Source organism: Podarcis raffonei, chromosome 13 (genome assembly GCF_027172205.1).
Source record: "Podarcis raffonei isolate rPodRaf1 chromosome 13, rPodRaf1.pri, whole genome shotgun sequence".
Lineage (NCBI taxonomy): Eukaryota > Metazoa > Chordata > Lepidosauria > Squamata > Lacertidae > Podarcis > Podarcis raffonei.
In genome coordinates this window covers 45,663,614-45,678,920 of record NC_070614.1, presented here as the reverse complement: position 1 = coordinate 45,678,920, position 15,307 = coordinate 45,663,614, and the positions used below count along the sequence as shown (strand labels likewise).

Sequence of the window (15,307 nt, the reverse complement as noted above, 5' to 3'; positions counted from 1 at the left end):
TGATCAGAAGTTGCTGATCAGAAGATCGGCAGTTTGAATCCCTGCGACTGAGTGAGCTCCCATTGCTCTATCCCAGCTCCTGCCAACCTAGCAGTTTGAAAGCGCACTAGTGCAAATAGATAAATAGGTACCACTGCGGTGGGAAGGTAAACGGCGTTTCCGTGTGCTCTGGTTTCCATCACAGTGTCCAGTTGCACCAGAAGCGTTTTAGTCATGCTGGCCACATGACCTGGAAAGCTGTCTGTGGGCAAACACCGACTCCCTCAGCCTGAAAGTGAGATAAGCGCTGCAACCCCATAGTTGTCTTTGACTGGACTTAACCGTCCAGGGGTCCTTTACCTTTTACCTTTTGCCCTTGCAGTAGGCATCTGGACTGTGGGAACAAAGGGTTCTATCCAACTAAGACTTATTCAGAGTAGGCCCACTGAAATTCATGGACTTAGTCATGTTCATTAATTTCTTTTTTCCAATTATATTTTATTAAGTTTCAACCTAGCATACACAATCAAAACACAATGACATCTTTTTGCTTATTTTTGTTAATTTCCCACCCAATTTTCTATGGAATTGCTGTTTCTTCCCTTCTGCTGCCCTATCTTCTATCTACTAAATCAGTGTTCCCCAACCTTGGGTCTCCAGATGTTTTTGGACTACAACTCCCATCATCCCTTGCTAACAAGACCAGTGGTCAGGGATGATGGGAATTGGAGTCCGAAAACAGCTGGAGACCCAAGGTTGGGGAACACTGTACTAAATCATAACCCCAATATTATAATCTAATTACTTACGTTGCTCATGGCTCAAATCCTGCCCGCGAGTTCGTCATATGGTAGCATTTCTTTAAGCAGTCCAAAAAGTCATATTCATTAACTTCAGTGGGTCTATGCTGAAGTAAGCATTGGATGGAACCCAGAATGCTGGACCAGACAGACCTTTCATCTGACCCAGCAACCTCTTCTTACATCCTTCTGTTTGACAGTGGATCAGAGTGTCTTGGAAAGGAATGGACTCTTCTCCATTAGAAGTTGACTGTCCGCCTATAAGGGATGCTGTAGCAGCTGTTTACTGACAGGAGGGTGGACTGGAAGACGTTTGAGGGCCCTTCCAACTCTAGGATCCTGTCAATGGTATCCACGGCAGGGCACTGTGCTGAGATTCTGCTCCAAGAGCAACACTGAGCAGGCTGGTAGCTTTTGTGCAGATGGCGCCTGGCTTCCTTCCACTGTGCTACTCATGGCACAGAAGTATACAGCAGTGTCGCTCAGTCTTGCCACGTCTTTTTTCAGTGTGGTGCGGCGAGATTCTTTGATCACGTCTAGCATGAACTCCTCAGCAGCTGCAACAGACTTTCCATCATAGCCGTGTCCCAAGTAGGACATTGTGCTCCCAGCCTGCTTGTACCAATACATCGTGTCGTGGGATGCACTTAGGTTTTGAGTACAGTCAATCAGGATCTTGCCTCCTTCCAAGGAAAAGACTTTCTCAGGTTGCATGACTTGGCCAAAGACAGAGCACTGAGCCACTGTGTGGAAAGAGATGGTGATTATAGGAAGACGGTGCTGAAGGAAGGGCTGTAACTCACTGGGGGTGCAAAAAGTCCTGGGTTCAATCTCTCACAGCATCTACAGGTAGGACTGGGAGAGACACTCTGTCTGAAATCCTGGAGAGCCTCTGCCAGTTGATGTAGACTATATGGAGCTAGATGGACTGGAACAATCTCTGTCTAAGACCCTGGAAAGCTACTGCTGGTCAGAGTATTGGACTAGATCAGGCTTAGCTTACATGGCTCCCCCCAGAGTTGTTCCTGGACCACAACTCCCATCAGCCCCAGCCAGCATGACCAATAATAATAATAATAATAATAATAATAATAATAATAATTGTACTCTGCCCATCTGACTGGGTTGCCCCAGCCACTCTGAGCAACTCCCAGCTTATACAAAAACATAATAAAACCTCAAACATTAAAAGCTTCCCTAAACAGGGCTGCCTTCCGATGTCTTCTAAAGGTTGTGTAGTTACTTACGTCCTTGACATCTGATGGGAGGGCATTCCACAGGGTGGGCGCCACTACCAAGAAGGCCCTCTGCCTGATCAGAAATGATGGGAGTTGAAGACCAATAATATCTGGAGGACAGCACATTGCCTAGTCCGAGGCTAGATGGACATATGGTTTGACTCGGGCCACACTGTACATTGATAGCACTATGATAGCACTTGAAACAGTCATGGCTTCCCCTGAAGAATTCTGGGTGCTGAATGTTGATGGGCAGCTCCCTATTCACCTCACGGAAGTACAATTCTCAGACTTCCCTGTGAAAGAGGATTGATAGTTAAACCATTGTAGTAATTGTATATCTGAGGGGAATAAGGGTCTCCTAATGATGTTCAGGAGGACAGAGGTGCCTGGCGTGCTCTGGTCCATGGGGTCACGAAGAGTCGGACACAACTAAACGACTAAACAACAACAACAACAAATGATGTTCAGCATCCTTAACAAACAACAGTTCACAGGATGAGCTAGACTTCAAGAGCAAATAGCAGGCTCACCAGTTGTGAAGAGCAGGGCCAGGAACATCTTTCGGCTCAAAGCTGAAGAGTAGCTGTTCCGCTGAAATGAGGAGGGTGCCTGGCCACCCCTAGCTCTTAACAGATCCTTCTGTCAAAAGATCACGACATTATGACAGAAAGGGAGTTTCCTGTAACGCTCTGAAAAGCCTACTGATCTCGGCACACCACAAACCACCACCACAAACCGATGCTTTGCTTTCACCCTGTTTCCCCTTCTTAAAGCTGAAAATAGGAATGATCCAGAACATTCTACGTACAACTCATGACCAATTGTGGAATCTGTTGTAGTTTTCTTATATAGCAGCTGCGGGGGGCAGGGGGGTGTAACTTAAACCAGGGAAACAGTATGGATGAAAGGGTTAAACAACCCCACACCCCTAATAGCACTGCTCCTACGATATCTGTAGCCCCTTGTGCATAGGGAGCACCCTGCTTCAGTTGTCTAACATGTGGAAAAGAAAAAGCTGTCCCTTTAAAGTCAAGAAGAGCAGAAGTTGGCCACACATTTAAAACAATATCATATCACTTTAAATGGACAAGGCATCCCCCAAAAATACCTGGGTGCTGGACTTTGTTAAGGGTGCTAAGAGTGGTTTAACAATCAATTAAAGGGGGTGCCTGTACCTTCAGTTGCTGTAACTTGCTGATAACACAACCTCTTGCTCTTCTAGTCCAATGTGTGAGACAGAGAATAGCTAGGGAAGTTATCATCAGAAACAGATACATGAAACATGAAGAAGACGTACATTTCTCATTGTCATGGGCTGATGTCCATGATGTAATTTGATGTCGGGACACTGGCAGGCCCTGTAATGAGATCAGAAGCCTCTCATTCTGTTTAAATCACACCTTCATCTCCTCTTCATCCTCCTTTTTTCCAGAATTTTATCCTTCCTTATCACAAAATTTTAAAAGGCATTGATCATTCCTGGTTGTTTTCTGACCCCTAGTGGTCACTTTTGACATTCTCCAAGCTTACCTAAAATTTCAAACAGATGTTGGGGGTGAATATAAACACCTCCTCTCTCTACTTGTATCTTCCTTCTTTAAAAACATAAGAAGGGCCTGCTGGATCAGCTATCTAGTCCAGCGTTCTGTTCTCACAGTCGCCAACCAGATACCTGTGGGAATCCTCAAGCAGTAAAAAGGTAAAGGTACCCCTGACCCTTAGGTCCAGTCGTGGACGACTCTGGGGTTGCGGCGCTCATATCGCTCTATAGGCCAAGGGAGCCGGTGTTTGTCCACAGACAGCTTCCAGGTCATGTGGCCAGCATGACTAAGCCGCTTCTGGTGAACCAGAGCAGTGCACGGAAATGCCATTTACCTTCCCGCCAGAGCGGTACCTATTTATCTACTTGCACTTGACGTGCTTTCAAACTGCTAGGTGGGCAGGAGTTGGGACCGAGCAATGGGAGCTCACCCCATCATGGGGATTCAAACCGCCAACCTTCTGATCGGCAAGCCCTAGGCTCTGTGGTTTAGACCACAGCGCCACCCGCATCCCCCTCAAGCAGTCCCCAAGCACAATATCCTTCTCCCCACCTGAGGTTTCTGGCAACAAGCATATAGAGGCATTGCTTCACCCAACCACAATGATTCTTCAACATCAACTTCGTTGGACTGGTCATGTTATTCGGATGCCTAATTATCGTCTTCCAAACCATTCCGAACTTAAAAATGGAAAGTGTAATGTTGGTGGTCAACAAAAGAGGTTTAAAGAATCTCTCAAGGCATACCTTTAAAAAATGTAGTATAAACACAGACAACTGGGAAACACTGGCCTGCGAGTGCTCCAGTTGGAGAACAGCCTTTACCAAAGGTGTCATGGGCTTTGAAGACGCTTGAACTCAGGACAAAGGGGAGAAACGTGCTAAGAGGAGGGCACATTTGGCAAACCCTCACCATGATCACCTCCCACCTGGAAGCCTATGTTCCCACTGTGGAAGGATGTGTGGATCCAGAATTGGTCTCCACAGTCGCTTATGGACTCACTGTTAAAACCATGTGTATGGAAGACAATCTTACTCAGGTATGAGTGATCGCCAAAGAAGAAGAGTCGGCTTTCTGTCCCTTCTGAGCATGCTAAGTCCTCACTGAGCTTTGCTGGGTTCCCTATCCACCACCTTTTTATTTTAAACAAGCCTAATTATACATGCCACTTCTGTGTAGATGGTGCTGGTTTGGCTACATAAGCATTCACTGTTAGGCCCTGTCTGTACCACACATTTAAAGCAGTATGATATCATTCTCCCCCAAAGAATCCTGGGGAGGAAGTATAGTTCCTTGATGGGTTCTTGACGTAGTTCTTGATGGGGTTATACTTCTTCTGAAGGAGCAGGTTCGTAGCTTGGGGGTCCTCCTGGATCCTTTGCTGTCGCTCAAGGCTCAGGTGGCCTCAGTGCCTTCCATCAGCTTCAGCTGGTGGCCCAGCTACGCCCCTATCTGGACAGGGATAGCCTAACTACTGCTGTCTATGCTCTGGTAACCTCAAGGTTAGATTACTGCAATGTGTTATACGTGGGGCTGCCTCTGAAGAGAGTTCGGAAACTTCAGCTAGTGTGGAATTCAGTGGCCAGGTTGCTCACCAGAGCAAGACAGTTTGAGCATACTACACCGATCCTGGTCCAACTGCACTGGCTACTAATTAGTTTTTGTGCCCAATTCAAAGTGCTGGTTTTGACCTCTAAAACCTTGAAATGGCTCAGGACCGCAATGCCTTAAGCACCACTGTAGCACCCTGCTTGTTGTTAACGCTTAGCTGGAATGAAATATTCAACGCAGCAATAGAGAAATTAAAATAATAATTTATTTGTCAGACAAATAAATGAGAGGCACAGTGGTATATGGTTACCAAAGCTCTGCCCATCCTCCAGCCCTGATGGCCAGCAGTTATATTTCCTCAGCCCAGCCCCCTTGCTCCTCCTTTGGCTGCCTCTGTCCAATCAGCCTGGTTGAAATTCCTATTGGCTGTTTGCTAGAACCAATCATAAAAGATACACCCATTTCCTATTACCTTTTATGGGAGACAAAGAGCTATATTTCCTTCTATCTATAAATGGCAAACAAGTAGCCATATATCTTACATTTGCCTCAACAAGGCACCTTAATTACCAGATCACCTTTTGCCCTTCTTGCCCTATTGCCCTCCAAAATAGATGGTTAAAACAGATGCTCATTCTGTCTTAAACAGAGATCAGAGATCTTGGGTTCACATTCTCACACACCATCAATGAAATAAGAATCTAACATAAGAATCTAACATTTCTTACTTTCTAAATCCTTTGCATAATTACATTTAAGCCAATATATTTCATACATAACATATATAGATTTTTAGAAGAAAAGGAAAGGCCTTTTCAAAGTAAGAAGGAACTTAATAAAAACAGTTTTGAAAGCAACCCCTTAGATCTACACCCCCCTTTCGAGCCAGCTGCTGTTTCTAAAAACTCTTTGCCCTTTAACCTTAGGAAATGTGGCTCAAATCTCTAATGGGAGACACATGGTATTATATTCTGTTAAACAATGAATCCTACTATTTACTAACTCTTAATTAGTGCTTTTGCAGCTTGATTGTATTCTGTAGGGTCAGTAACCTTTGCTCCCAGCCTGTAATTCCCTTTTTACAACTTTGAGAATTTTGGCTCCTGCTATAAATAAATCAGGGGGGCCTTTGTCCAGGAGGATAAACAACTGCCAGCTGCTTTTCTGCCTGGCATGAGAGATACAAACATTTGCAAATATATCTTTTTAAGCTCAATTTAAAATACAGATCTTGATCAGATGCCTCACCACCTCTTTCCATATGAACCTACCCAGACCCTGAGATCATCTTCTGAGGCCCTTCTTCGTGAGCCTCCTCTTCAAGAGATCCGGAGGGTGGCAACATGAGAACAGGGCCTTCTCTGCAGTGGCTCCCCGTCTGTGGAATGCTCTCCCCAGGGAAGTTCGCCTGGTACCTTTAGACACCAGGCAAAAACGATTCTTTTTAACCAGGCCTTTGGTTGATCCAATTTACATCCTATGCCCTTTTAAAATGTGGCGGTTTGGGGGGGTTGTTTTTATTTTGATTATATATTTCGTGGTTTTATATTTTGATTTTGTTCTGTGAACCGCCCTGAGACTCCAGGTATTGGGCGATATATTAATTCAATAAATAAATAAATGTTTGTTAAGAGGTGCTGAGAGCTGCTAGGGGACCCCTGTTCCCCTCACAGAGCTAAAATTATCAGAATGGCCAGTTCTTCTTGACATGGAACTCTGGGAATTGTAGTTCTGAGAAGAGAGAATTGTTGTCCAAGAGAAAAGCAGTTCAGCTCTGTTTTCTGCAGCCAGTGAGAAAGGCACCCTTTTCCAGGGAGGGAGTTTTGTATGTGTGTGTGTGTGTGACATCACATGTCTGCGTTGTGGCAGTGGGCACCCACGGGCCTGAGTGAGAGATGCCACCCCTGGCACACTTTGTATGAGGCTGCCCTGGACCCCTCTAGTTCTCCAGTGTGGTGTAGTGGTTAAGAGCGGTAGTCTCGTAATCTGGGGAACCGGGTTCGCGTCTCCGCTCCTCCACATGCAGCTGCTGGGTGACCTTGGGCCAGCCACACTTCTTTGAAGTCTCTCAGCCCCACTCACCTCACAGAGTGTTTGTTGTGGGGGAGGAAGGGAAAGGAGAATGTTAGCCGCTTTGAGACTCCTGAAGGGGAGTGAAAGGCGGGATATCAAATCCAAACTCTTCTTCTTCTTCTTCTTCTTCCAGATGTCACTGAACTCAAACTCCCATCAGTGCCAAGCAGAATAGCAAGGGATGATGGGAGTTGTAGTCCAGCAACAACTGCAGGGCCAGAGGTTCCACATCTCGGGGAGGGGCATGAATAGGTTGAAATTGGGGGGGGTCAGGCTTGTGGGCTCTTGCCTCCTCCTCACCACATTATTCAAGGGCTCCTTCATATCTCATCTCAGTGGGCAGCACAAAAGCACATCACATTGGATCAGAACAGCAGAGAATCCAAATTAAAGAATAAAGTCGTTTTTTCCCTCCCCATGCAGAGAACAGAACAGTGATGCTGTACAAATGTTCGAAAACATTTTGGAAGTTTTGAACGTCCTAACTATCTCCCTTGTGGTGCCTGTCAGGAGTTCTGATCTCTGAGGGGCTGACTTGCTAAAGAATTGCAACAATGTGAAGTTGGCAAGAGCCTGGATTGAAGCAAAACAGCAGAAGGTTATATATCCTGAGAGAAGGCATGCTGCAACCTGGTTCTTAAACTTTTCAGAAGACAACAGTGGAGAACGGCAGCTATATTCCCGAGGCTACTGCAACCTTGCAGGTCTTTTTTTATTTATCATTTGAAAGCATGGATCACTTGAAAAGATTTAGGGGTTGGTTGGTGCTAAAATAACTTTCTTAGAGGTTTGAAATAAGACTCCTTATCATCTTCTCCTGCTCCTTTTCTTCTGCTTCTTTTAAGATAAATATTAAGCAGGGATGTGGGTGTGAAGGCAGTTCAGACCAGGGAGTGGTGTTGGGGAAAGAAGTGTTTAATGCTCCCCAAAGAAGTTTTTCTGATCAAAATCACACACACGCACACCCAAAGCTCCTATTGCATTTGCCCCAATGTACGAAAAAGATCTGGATTCATTTTTCTCCAGCAAAATTAACAGCAGCGCTCTGTGTGTGTGGGATTTTGATAGGGGAAATCTCAAGGATGACGAGGGCTAAACAGTGTGAATTTCTCTGAAGAAACAGATTTTGTATGCAGTTTTGACTAAATATTTTTGCGAGCACTTGCTCCTAACGTAACGCATTTTCGTATGTCATTTCTACTGTTATGTTCATTCCCCTAATATATGCATTTTTGTAAAGCTTCGTTGGCCGGAGACCTTCACTGCAAGATTTAGATAAGTGTGGATTTTGATGGATGGCTGTGTGTCGATGCTTACATTGTTTCAGAAAGTGTGAAGTTAATAGGTTCATCTTTAAATGTGGCCTGAATCAAATCTCTCCCCCATCCCTTACCACCTCTGTATTAAGGTGTACTTTGGCCCCTGTATGGTTACCATAGTGAAGCTATAGCAACAATTATCTATATTTCATTTGAAAGCAATCTGGCTGCATTGCCTTATTTCTTTACCATTCTTTACAATCCTTCTTCTTCTCTCCTCTCTCAAAGGAGGGGGGTTCTCCCAAAGAATCCCGGGAAGGAACTGTAGTTTGTTAAGAAGGGCTGAGAGCTATTAGGAGCCCCCTGTTCCCCTCACAGAGCTAAAATTATCAGAATGGCCAGTTCTTCTTCACATGGAACTCTGGGAATTGTAGTTCTGTGCGGAGAGAAACGTAGTTCCAAGAGAGAAGCAGTTCAGCTCCGTCCTCCGCAGCCAGTGAGCAAAGCACCCTTTCCCAGGCTCAGAAGTGGAGGAAGAGTTGTGTGTGTGTGTATGACATCACATGTCCACCTTGTGGCAGTGGGCACCCACAATCCTGAGGGTGAGATGCCACATATATGGTTAACTAAGAGTTGGTGGTAGGGGAGGTGGGTGATTGGTGCTGTGGTCTGTTTTCACCAGAAGCGCCTTAGTCACGCTGGCCACATGACCCGGAAAAACTGTCTGTGGACAAATGCCGGCTTCCTCAGCCAGTAAAGTGAGATGAGCGCTGCAACCCCAGAGTCATCTGTGACTGGGCTTAACTGTCAGGGGTCCTTTACCTAAGTGTTGGTGGTAGGTACGCGGGTGGCGCTGTGGGTAAAAGCCTCAGCGCCTAGGGCTTGCCGATCGAAAGGTCGGCGGTTCGAATCCCCGCGGCAGGGTGCGCTCCCGTTGCTCGGTCCCAGCGCCTGCCAACCTAGCAGTTCGAAAGCACCCCCAGGTGCAAGTAGATAAATAGGGACCCCTTACTAGCGGGAAGGTAAACGGCGTTTCCGTGTTCTGCGCTGGCTCGCCAGATGCAGCTTTGTCACGCTGGCCACGTGACCCGGAAGTGTCTGCGGACAGCGCTGGCCCCCGGCCTCTTGAGTGAGATGGGCGCACAACCCCAGAGTCTGTCAAGACTGGCCCGTACGGGCAGGGGTACCAAAAAAAAAAAGTGTTGGTGGTATGTGTGTACAGGGGACAGAATACATGGGTGGATAGGAAGATCATTGTGTCAAAGATCTGACCCATATGGAGAAGCAGAACAGGCTTCAGGATTATTCAGCACCAGGGTGAATAAAAATCAATGATTTTTTTAAAAAAAAATCAATGATTTTTTAAAAAAAATTAAAAATTGGATTTTAAAAATTTAAATCGGATTTTATTTTTTTTAATTGGATTTTTTTTATTTAAATTGGATTTTAAAAATAAAATGCTTTTGGATGAAAAATCTTTCTAAATATAGTTTTCTATTTAAGTTACATTATAGTCCAAAGGATTCATCAGGAAATAAGGATTTGTTTTAAGTTTTTCATGTTTGCTAAAACTCAAAGGTGTTTTTTTTAAAAAAAATGTTTAACCACATCAGTTAACAAACATGGATACATATGGTGTAATGTTGCTATTTTAGTTAAATAAATTGTTTAAATTGTTATCACGAAAATGATTATTTTTCTCCTTCCAATAAAGTATAGAAGAAAAGTTGTCCAAACATAGTTAACTTATTAAACCTCACAAAAATTTCATAATTATCTGTCTATGTGTTTCTAATAGTATAACAAAATCAGTAATTTCTGATGTAACTGTAAAAACTACTCTGAAAATTTATAATTTCAAAAATGAAACCTTCATCTGGTTGTAAATATTAAGATTATATCAGCAAGAATGAGTCTTTCTGTACAAAAAAAGATTTAAATCAAGTCTTACTGACTAGTGATTTAAATCGTGATTTAAATTGATTTGATTTAAATCAAATCCACCCTGTTCAGTACCACAGTGCTGAAGAATATATGCAGAAAGTTCCAGATTCAATTCCTGGCATCTCCAGGTAGGACCGGGAAAGTACGGTATGTTGGTGAAGCCCTGGAGAGCCACTGCTGGTCAGAAGAGGCAGGTTGCGGTGCAGAACCTCAGGACTGGTGGCTGAACGTGGCTCTCCAAGCCTCTCTGTGTGGCTCTCAGTTTTCTTTTTTTTTTCAGTTATATTTTTTTTATTTTTTAAATAAATGTTTATTAAGGTTTTACAAATCGAAAGATTCATCATTTCAAATGTATCATTACCATAAATGAAGCTCACATAAAAAACAGAAACAACAAAAAAACAAGAATATATAGCATAAAAAAGAAAAATAGGCAAAAAGAAAAAAGAAAAATCCACTTTCTTAGATTTATAAAGTTCCATACCCCTCTGTCTTGACCTCCTCACATCCCCCTTTTTTGTGTTCCTCTTTATTGCAGTCAAATTCAGCAAGTTCAAAACCTTATTTAAACCATGCTTAATTTTATATTCTTCTAAATATTATGTCCCAATTTTCCATTGTTTTAGCCCATACCTCATCTTATATACTATGACATAATAATGTTCTGTTCATAACCCCTTGTCCTTTTTAACATTCTTCTTTTCATTCACATTTAACCAAATCACACAAACCCTGTTACCTTCACTTCCCACATCATATTAACACTCAAGCATTTTGCAGTATTTTTGTAAATAGTCCTTAAACTTTTTCCAGTCCTGTTCAATCAGTTCTTCTCCCTGATCACGAATTCTGCCAGTCATTTCAGCCATCTCCATGTAGTCAATCACTTGCGTCTGCCATTCCTCCACGGTGGGTAGATCTTGTGTCTTCCAATGCTTGGCAAGAAGTATTCTTGCTGCTGTTGTTGCATACATGAAAAATGTTCTATCTTTCTTTGGCACCCATTGGCCAACTATGCCCAAAAGAAAGGCCTCTGGTTTCTTAGGAAAGGTAAGTTTAAATACCTTCTTCAGTTCATTATATATCATTTCCCAGTAAGCCTTGACCCTTGGGCATGTCCACCAAAGGTGAAAGAATGCCTTAAACCTATGTGTGGCTCTCAGTTTTCCATGGGCCATGCCCCCTTCCCCAACCAAGCCCATTCCTATCCCTTCCTCTGCAGCCCACCTGAGTGATTTTGTCAGGCTAGAATGTCCCCTTAAACTCGGATCCTGCCTCTTGTTTCAGGTCTCGGCGCAGCTTAACAGTCAATCCCTCTTCCCGGGGAATTCAGAGAAATGCAGCTGTGTGATAGGAATAGGGGCCTCTCAATAAAGCTCAGCGCCTTTTACAAACTACAGTTCCCAGGATTCTTTATGACTTGCTTGAAAGCCATGACTTGCTTGAAAGCACGGTGTGGTACTACAGTACTTTAAATGTATACCCAATACATCTAACTTGTTCTGTTTTTATTTTGTTTGGATATTTGTATGAAAATTGGGGAAATCGTGGAAGAGAATTTAGGCCGACTTTAGAAAAAGGTTTAAAGAATAAGCAATGATGTATAAATATGAAGTCTATAAGGCATAATTGGTTTTTTAGAAAAAGGAACTAAATATAAAATGTTTAAAAATAGGGATAAGAGCTTGTTGAACCAACAATCTGACCTGGAATACAAGAGGGAGAGGTGTGGGGAAGTCAGGGAAATATGTTATAGAAAATAAGGATTGTGAACCGTATGTGTTTTTAAATTTTTGTTGTTGTTGTTTTTTCTTCCTTTTTGATTTTTTATTGTATTACGGTGGAAAATTTTAATAAATATCATTTTTTAAAAAATGTATAATGCATAGCATTATTATTATTTAGATTTGTATACCGCCCTGCACCCACAGGTCTCAAGGTGGTTCACAAGATAAAATCACAATATAAAAACACAAAATGCATAATTAAAAACAAACCAGTAACCCCTCCACAGACTTACCATGAGAGCTATATAGAACCTCCATGGTCAAAGGCAATTATGCCATTAGAGGCCAATTTATAGGGAGCCAATAGGAGGAGTGAACCATTGCTTTCATGCCCTCCTTGTGAGCTTCCCAAAAAGTCCGTTCACAGCCCGAAAAGTTCATAAGTAGAGCGCCGCTACTGCACATGCATGAAGCGCAATAGAGCGCTTCTGCGCATGTGTGAAGCACGCAGATCTCTTCTGTGCATGCGTGGCGAAACCCGGAAGTATACACAGGGCACAGCCTGACTCCCTCCTTTGGCAGTCTTCACAGAACTTTAGCCTAATGGTTGCCATTAATTTGAGTTGAATTAATTTTATAATGAAATGATTTTAGAATGTTGTACTATTTTATTGTTGTTAGCCGCCCTGAGCCCGGCTTCGGCTGGGGAGGGCGAGATATAAATAAAATTTATTATTATTATTATTATTATTATTATTATTATTATTACTACTACTACTACTACACTTCCGGGTTTGCTGCGTTCGCAACCCGAAAATCCGCAACGTGAAACAAATGCAACCAGAGGTATGACTGTACTTTACAAAGTTGTTATTGTTCTTCGCCAGATCTTCACCTGTTACAGTATTTGTAAGAATGGATTCCAAATATCATTGAATTTGTCCATGGCAAGTCTGCATTCATATGCAAGTTGTTCATATGTTGCAAGTTTGTATAAATCACATATCTTCAATACATTCCTTCTGTAAACAGCTCTGAGGGTTTCTCTTTTCAATCAAACAGTATGTAGAGTTTATGAAATAATAAAGGACCTTCTAGGTCACTCAAAATGTTCTTATGCCTTTTCCCTTTCTCTAGAACAGAAATGGAAGAACGTGTGGTTCCAAACTGGACTGTGGTAGCCCCAAACCAGACCTCGGTGACCGAGTTCATCCTCGTGGGGCTGTCGAACGACCCTGGGACGCAGCTGGTGCTCTTTGTGGTCTTCCTGGTAGTCTACCTGCTCACCTTGGCTGGCAATATTCTCATTGTGGTCACCATCATCCACAACCAGGGGCTGCACACTCCCATGTACTTCTTCCTGAGCAACCTCTCCTTCATCGACGTCTGCCATGCCACAGTCACTGTGCCCAAGATGCTGGCTGACTTCCTCTCAACTGCAAAGACCATCTCCTTTGGGGGCTGCGTGGCCCAGATGTTCTTCCTCCACCTCTTTGCATGCACTGAGATCTTCCTCCTCACCGTCATGGCCTATGACCGCTATGTGGCCATCTGCAACCCGATGCATTACCTCACCATCATGAACCAGAAGGTCTGCCTCCTGCTGGCCGGCACGATCTGGTTGGGTGGCACAGTGCACTCTCTCGCCTTGACTGGCATGACCATCAAGCTACCCTACTGTGGGCCCCAGAAGGTCGACAACTTCTTCTGTGACGTCCCCCCAGTCATCAGGCTCGCATGCACAGACACCTACGTCATTGAGATCCTCATTGTTTCCAACTCGGGGCTGATCTCCGTGGTCTGCTTCGTGGTCCTGGTGGTCTCCTACGGCATCATCCTGGTCTCCCTCCGCAAACGTCTTGCGGAAGGCCGGCGCAAGGCACTCTCGACATGTGCGGCCCACCTCACGGTGGTGACACTCTTCCTGGGGCACTGCATCTTCATTTATTCCCGCCCCTCCACCAGCTTCTCGGAGGACAAGGTGGTGTCGGTCTTCTTCACTGCCGTCACCCCTCTGCTCAACCCCATCATCTACACGCTGAGGAACGAGGACATGAAGCAGGCGCTCAACAAACTGTTTGGCAGGAAGGTGACAGCGGAGAAAAAGTGAGGGTCCGGCTGTAGTATGAGGAGGTACAGAGGGAAGGTGGGGAGAAGAGCCCAGTTGAAATCTCACCACAGCCAGGGTGAAATCGGGCAAGCGAGCATGGAACCCTATGGATCTCAAGCACTGCACATCTTCCATGGGTTCACCATGAAAATGTGGGGTTTGGAACATAGAGGAGAACCTGGCACTCAGAGCTTTTCAACTTGGGTACATGAGTTAAGGCAGTTTCCTGATCCCCCTGATCAAACTTCAAACTCCTGCAATCACAAAAGACTTATCCTTATTATGTTACTGGGTGAGCACTTGCTGTTCACTGCTATGTTTCAAGAGCCTATGGGTCAGAGCTTCTAAAGGCTGAAGTGTCCATCGATGCCAACATGGCCCCTGGCAAACTTGAAAACTCTAGTTTCTGCATATGGGGCAAATGAAAATAAACATGAGCAGCAAATGTTGATGAACAAAATGCATATTTAATAAACTTACACATGCATCTAGAAATGCCACTTGACTTGCACACTTTAGCTTGGATTTCAAACTGTGGTGGTACCTTGGGTTACATACGCTTCAGGTTACAGACTCTGCTAAACCAGAAATTGTACCTCAGGTTAAAAGCTTTGCTTCAGGATGAGAACAGAAATCACGCAGCAGTGGTGCAGCAGCAGCAGGAGGCCCCATTAGCTAAAGTGGTGCTTCAGGTTAAGAACAGTTTCAGGTGAAGAACGGACCTCCAGAACGAATTAAGTTCTTAACCCGAGGTACCACCACTGTACCTGGAGGGGGGCTTCTGCTTGCTGTACAGAGGGGTGCATTTCGGTGCACAAACTGTGCAGGGAATCTAACAAAATCCCTGCAGCCACCTGAAACAACTGAAGGATTTCGCCGTGTTACTTTAAAGGTCTATACAGGAGAGGCAGTGTGGCTGGGGGAAGGTTGTCACTCAGCAGCAGAGCACCTGTTTCGCATTCAAAAGGTGCCAGAATCAATTCCTGGCATCTCCAGACAAAGCTTTTACAGTGGTACCTCTGGTTAAGAACTTAACTCATTCCGGAGGTCTGTTCTTAACCTGAAACTGTTCTTAACCTGAG

At 44.2% G+C, this 15,307-nt stretch overlaps 1 protein-coding gene across 1 annotated transcript; it reads left to right on the top strand.

Annotated features, from left to right (window-relative positions):
- Positions 1-7,517: 7,517 nt before the first annotated feature.
- On the top strand, positions 7,518-14,977 carry LOC128400293 (olfactory receptor 4E1-like). Its single transcript, XM_053362448.1, has 2 exons — positions 7,518-7,889; positions 13,253-14,977. The coding sequence occupies exon 2, from the start codon at positions 13,260-13,262 to the stop codon at positions 14,223-14,225; it is 966 nt and encodes a 321-aa protein (XP_053218423.1). The 5' UTR covers positions 7,518-7,889; positions 13,253-13,259; the 3' UTR covers positions 14,226-14,977.
- The last annotated feature ends 330 nt before the right edge of the window (positions 14,978-15,307 follow it).

Bases quoted from the DNA above. Each gene is read 5' to 3' on its own strand.
- LOC128400293 (XM_053362448.1), top strand. From the start codon at position 13,260: ATGGAAGAACGTGTGGTTCCAAACTGGACTGTGGTAGCCCCAAACCAG.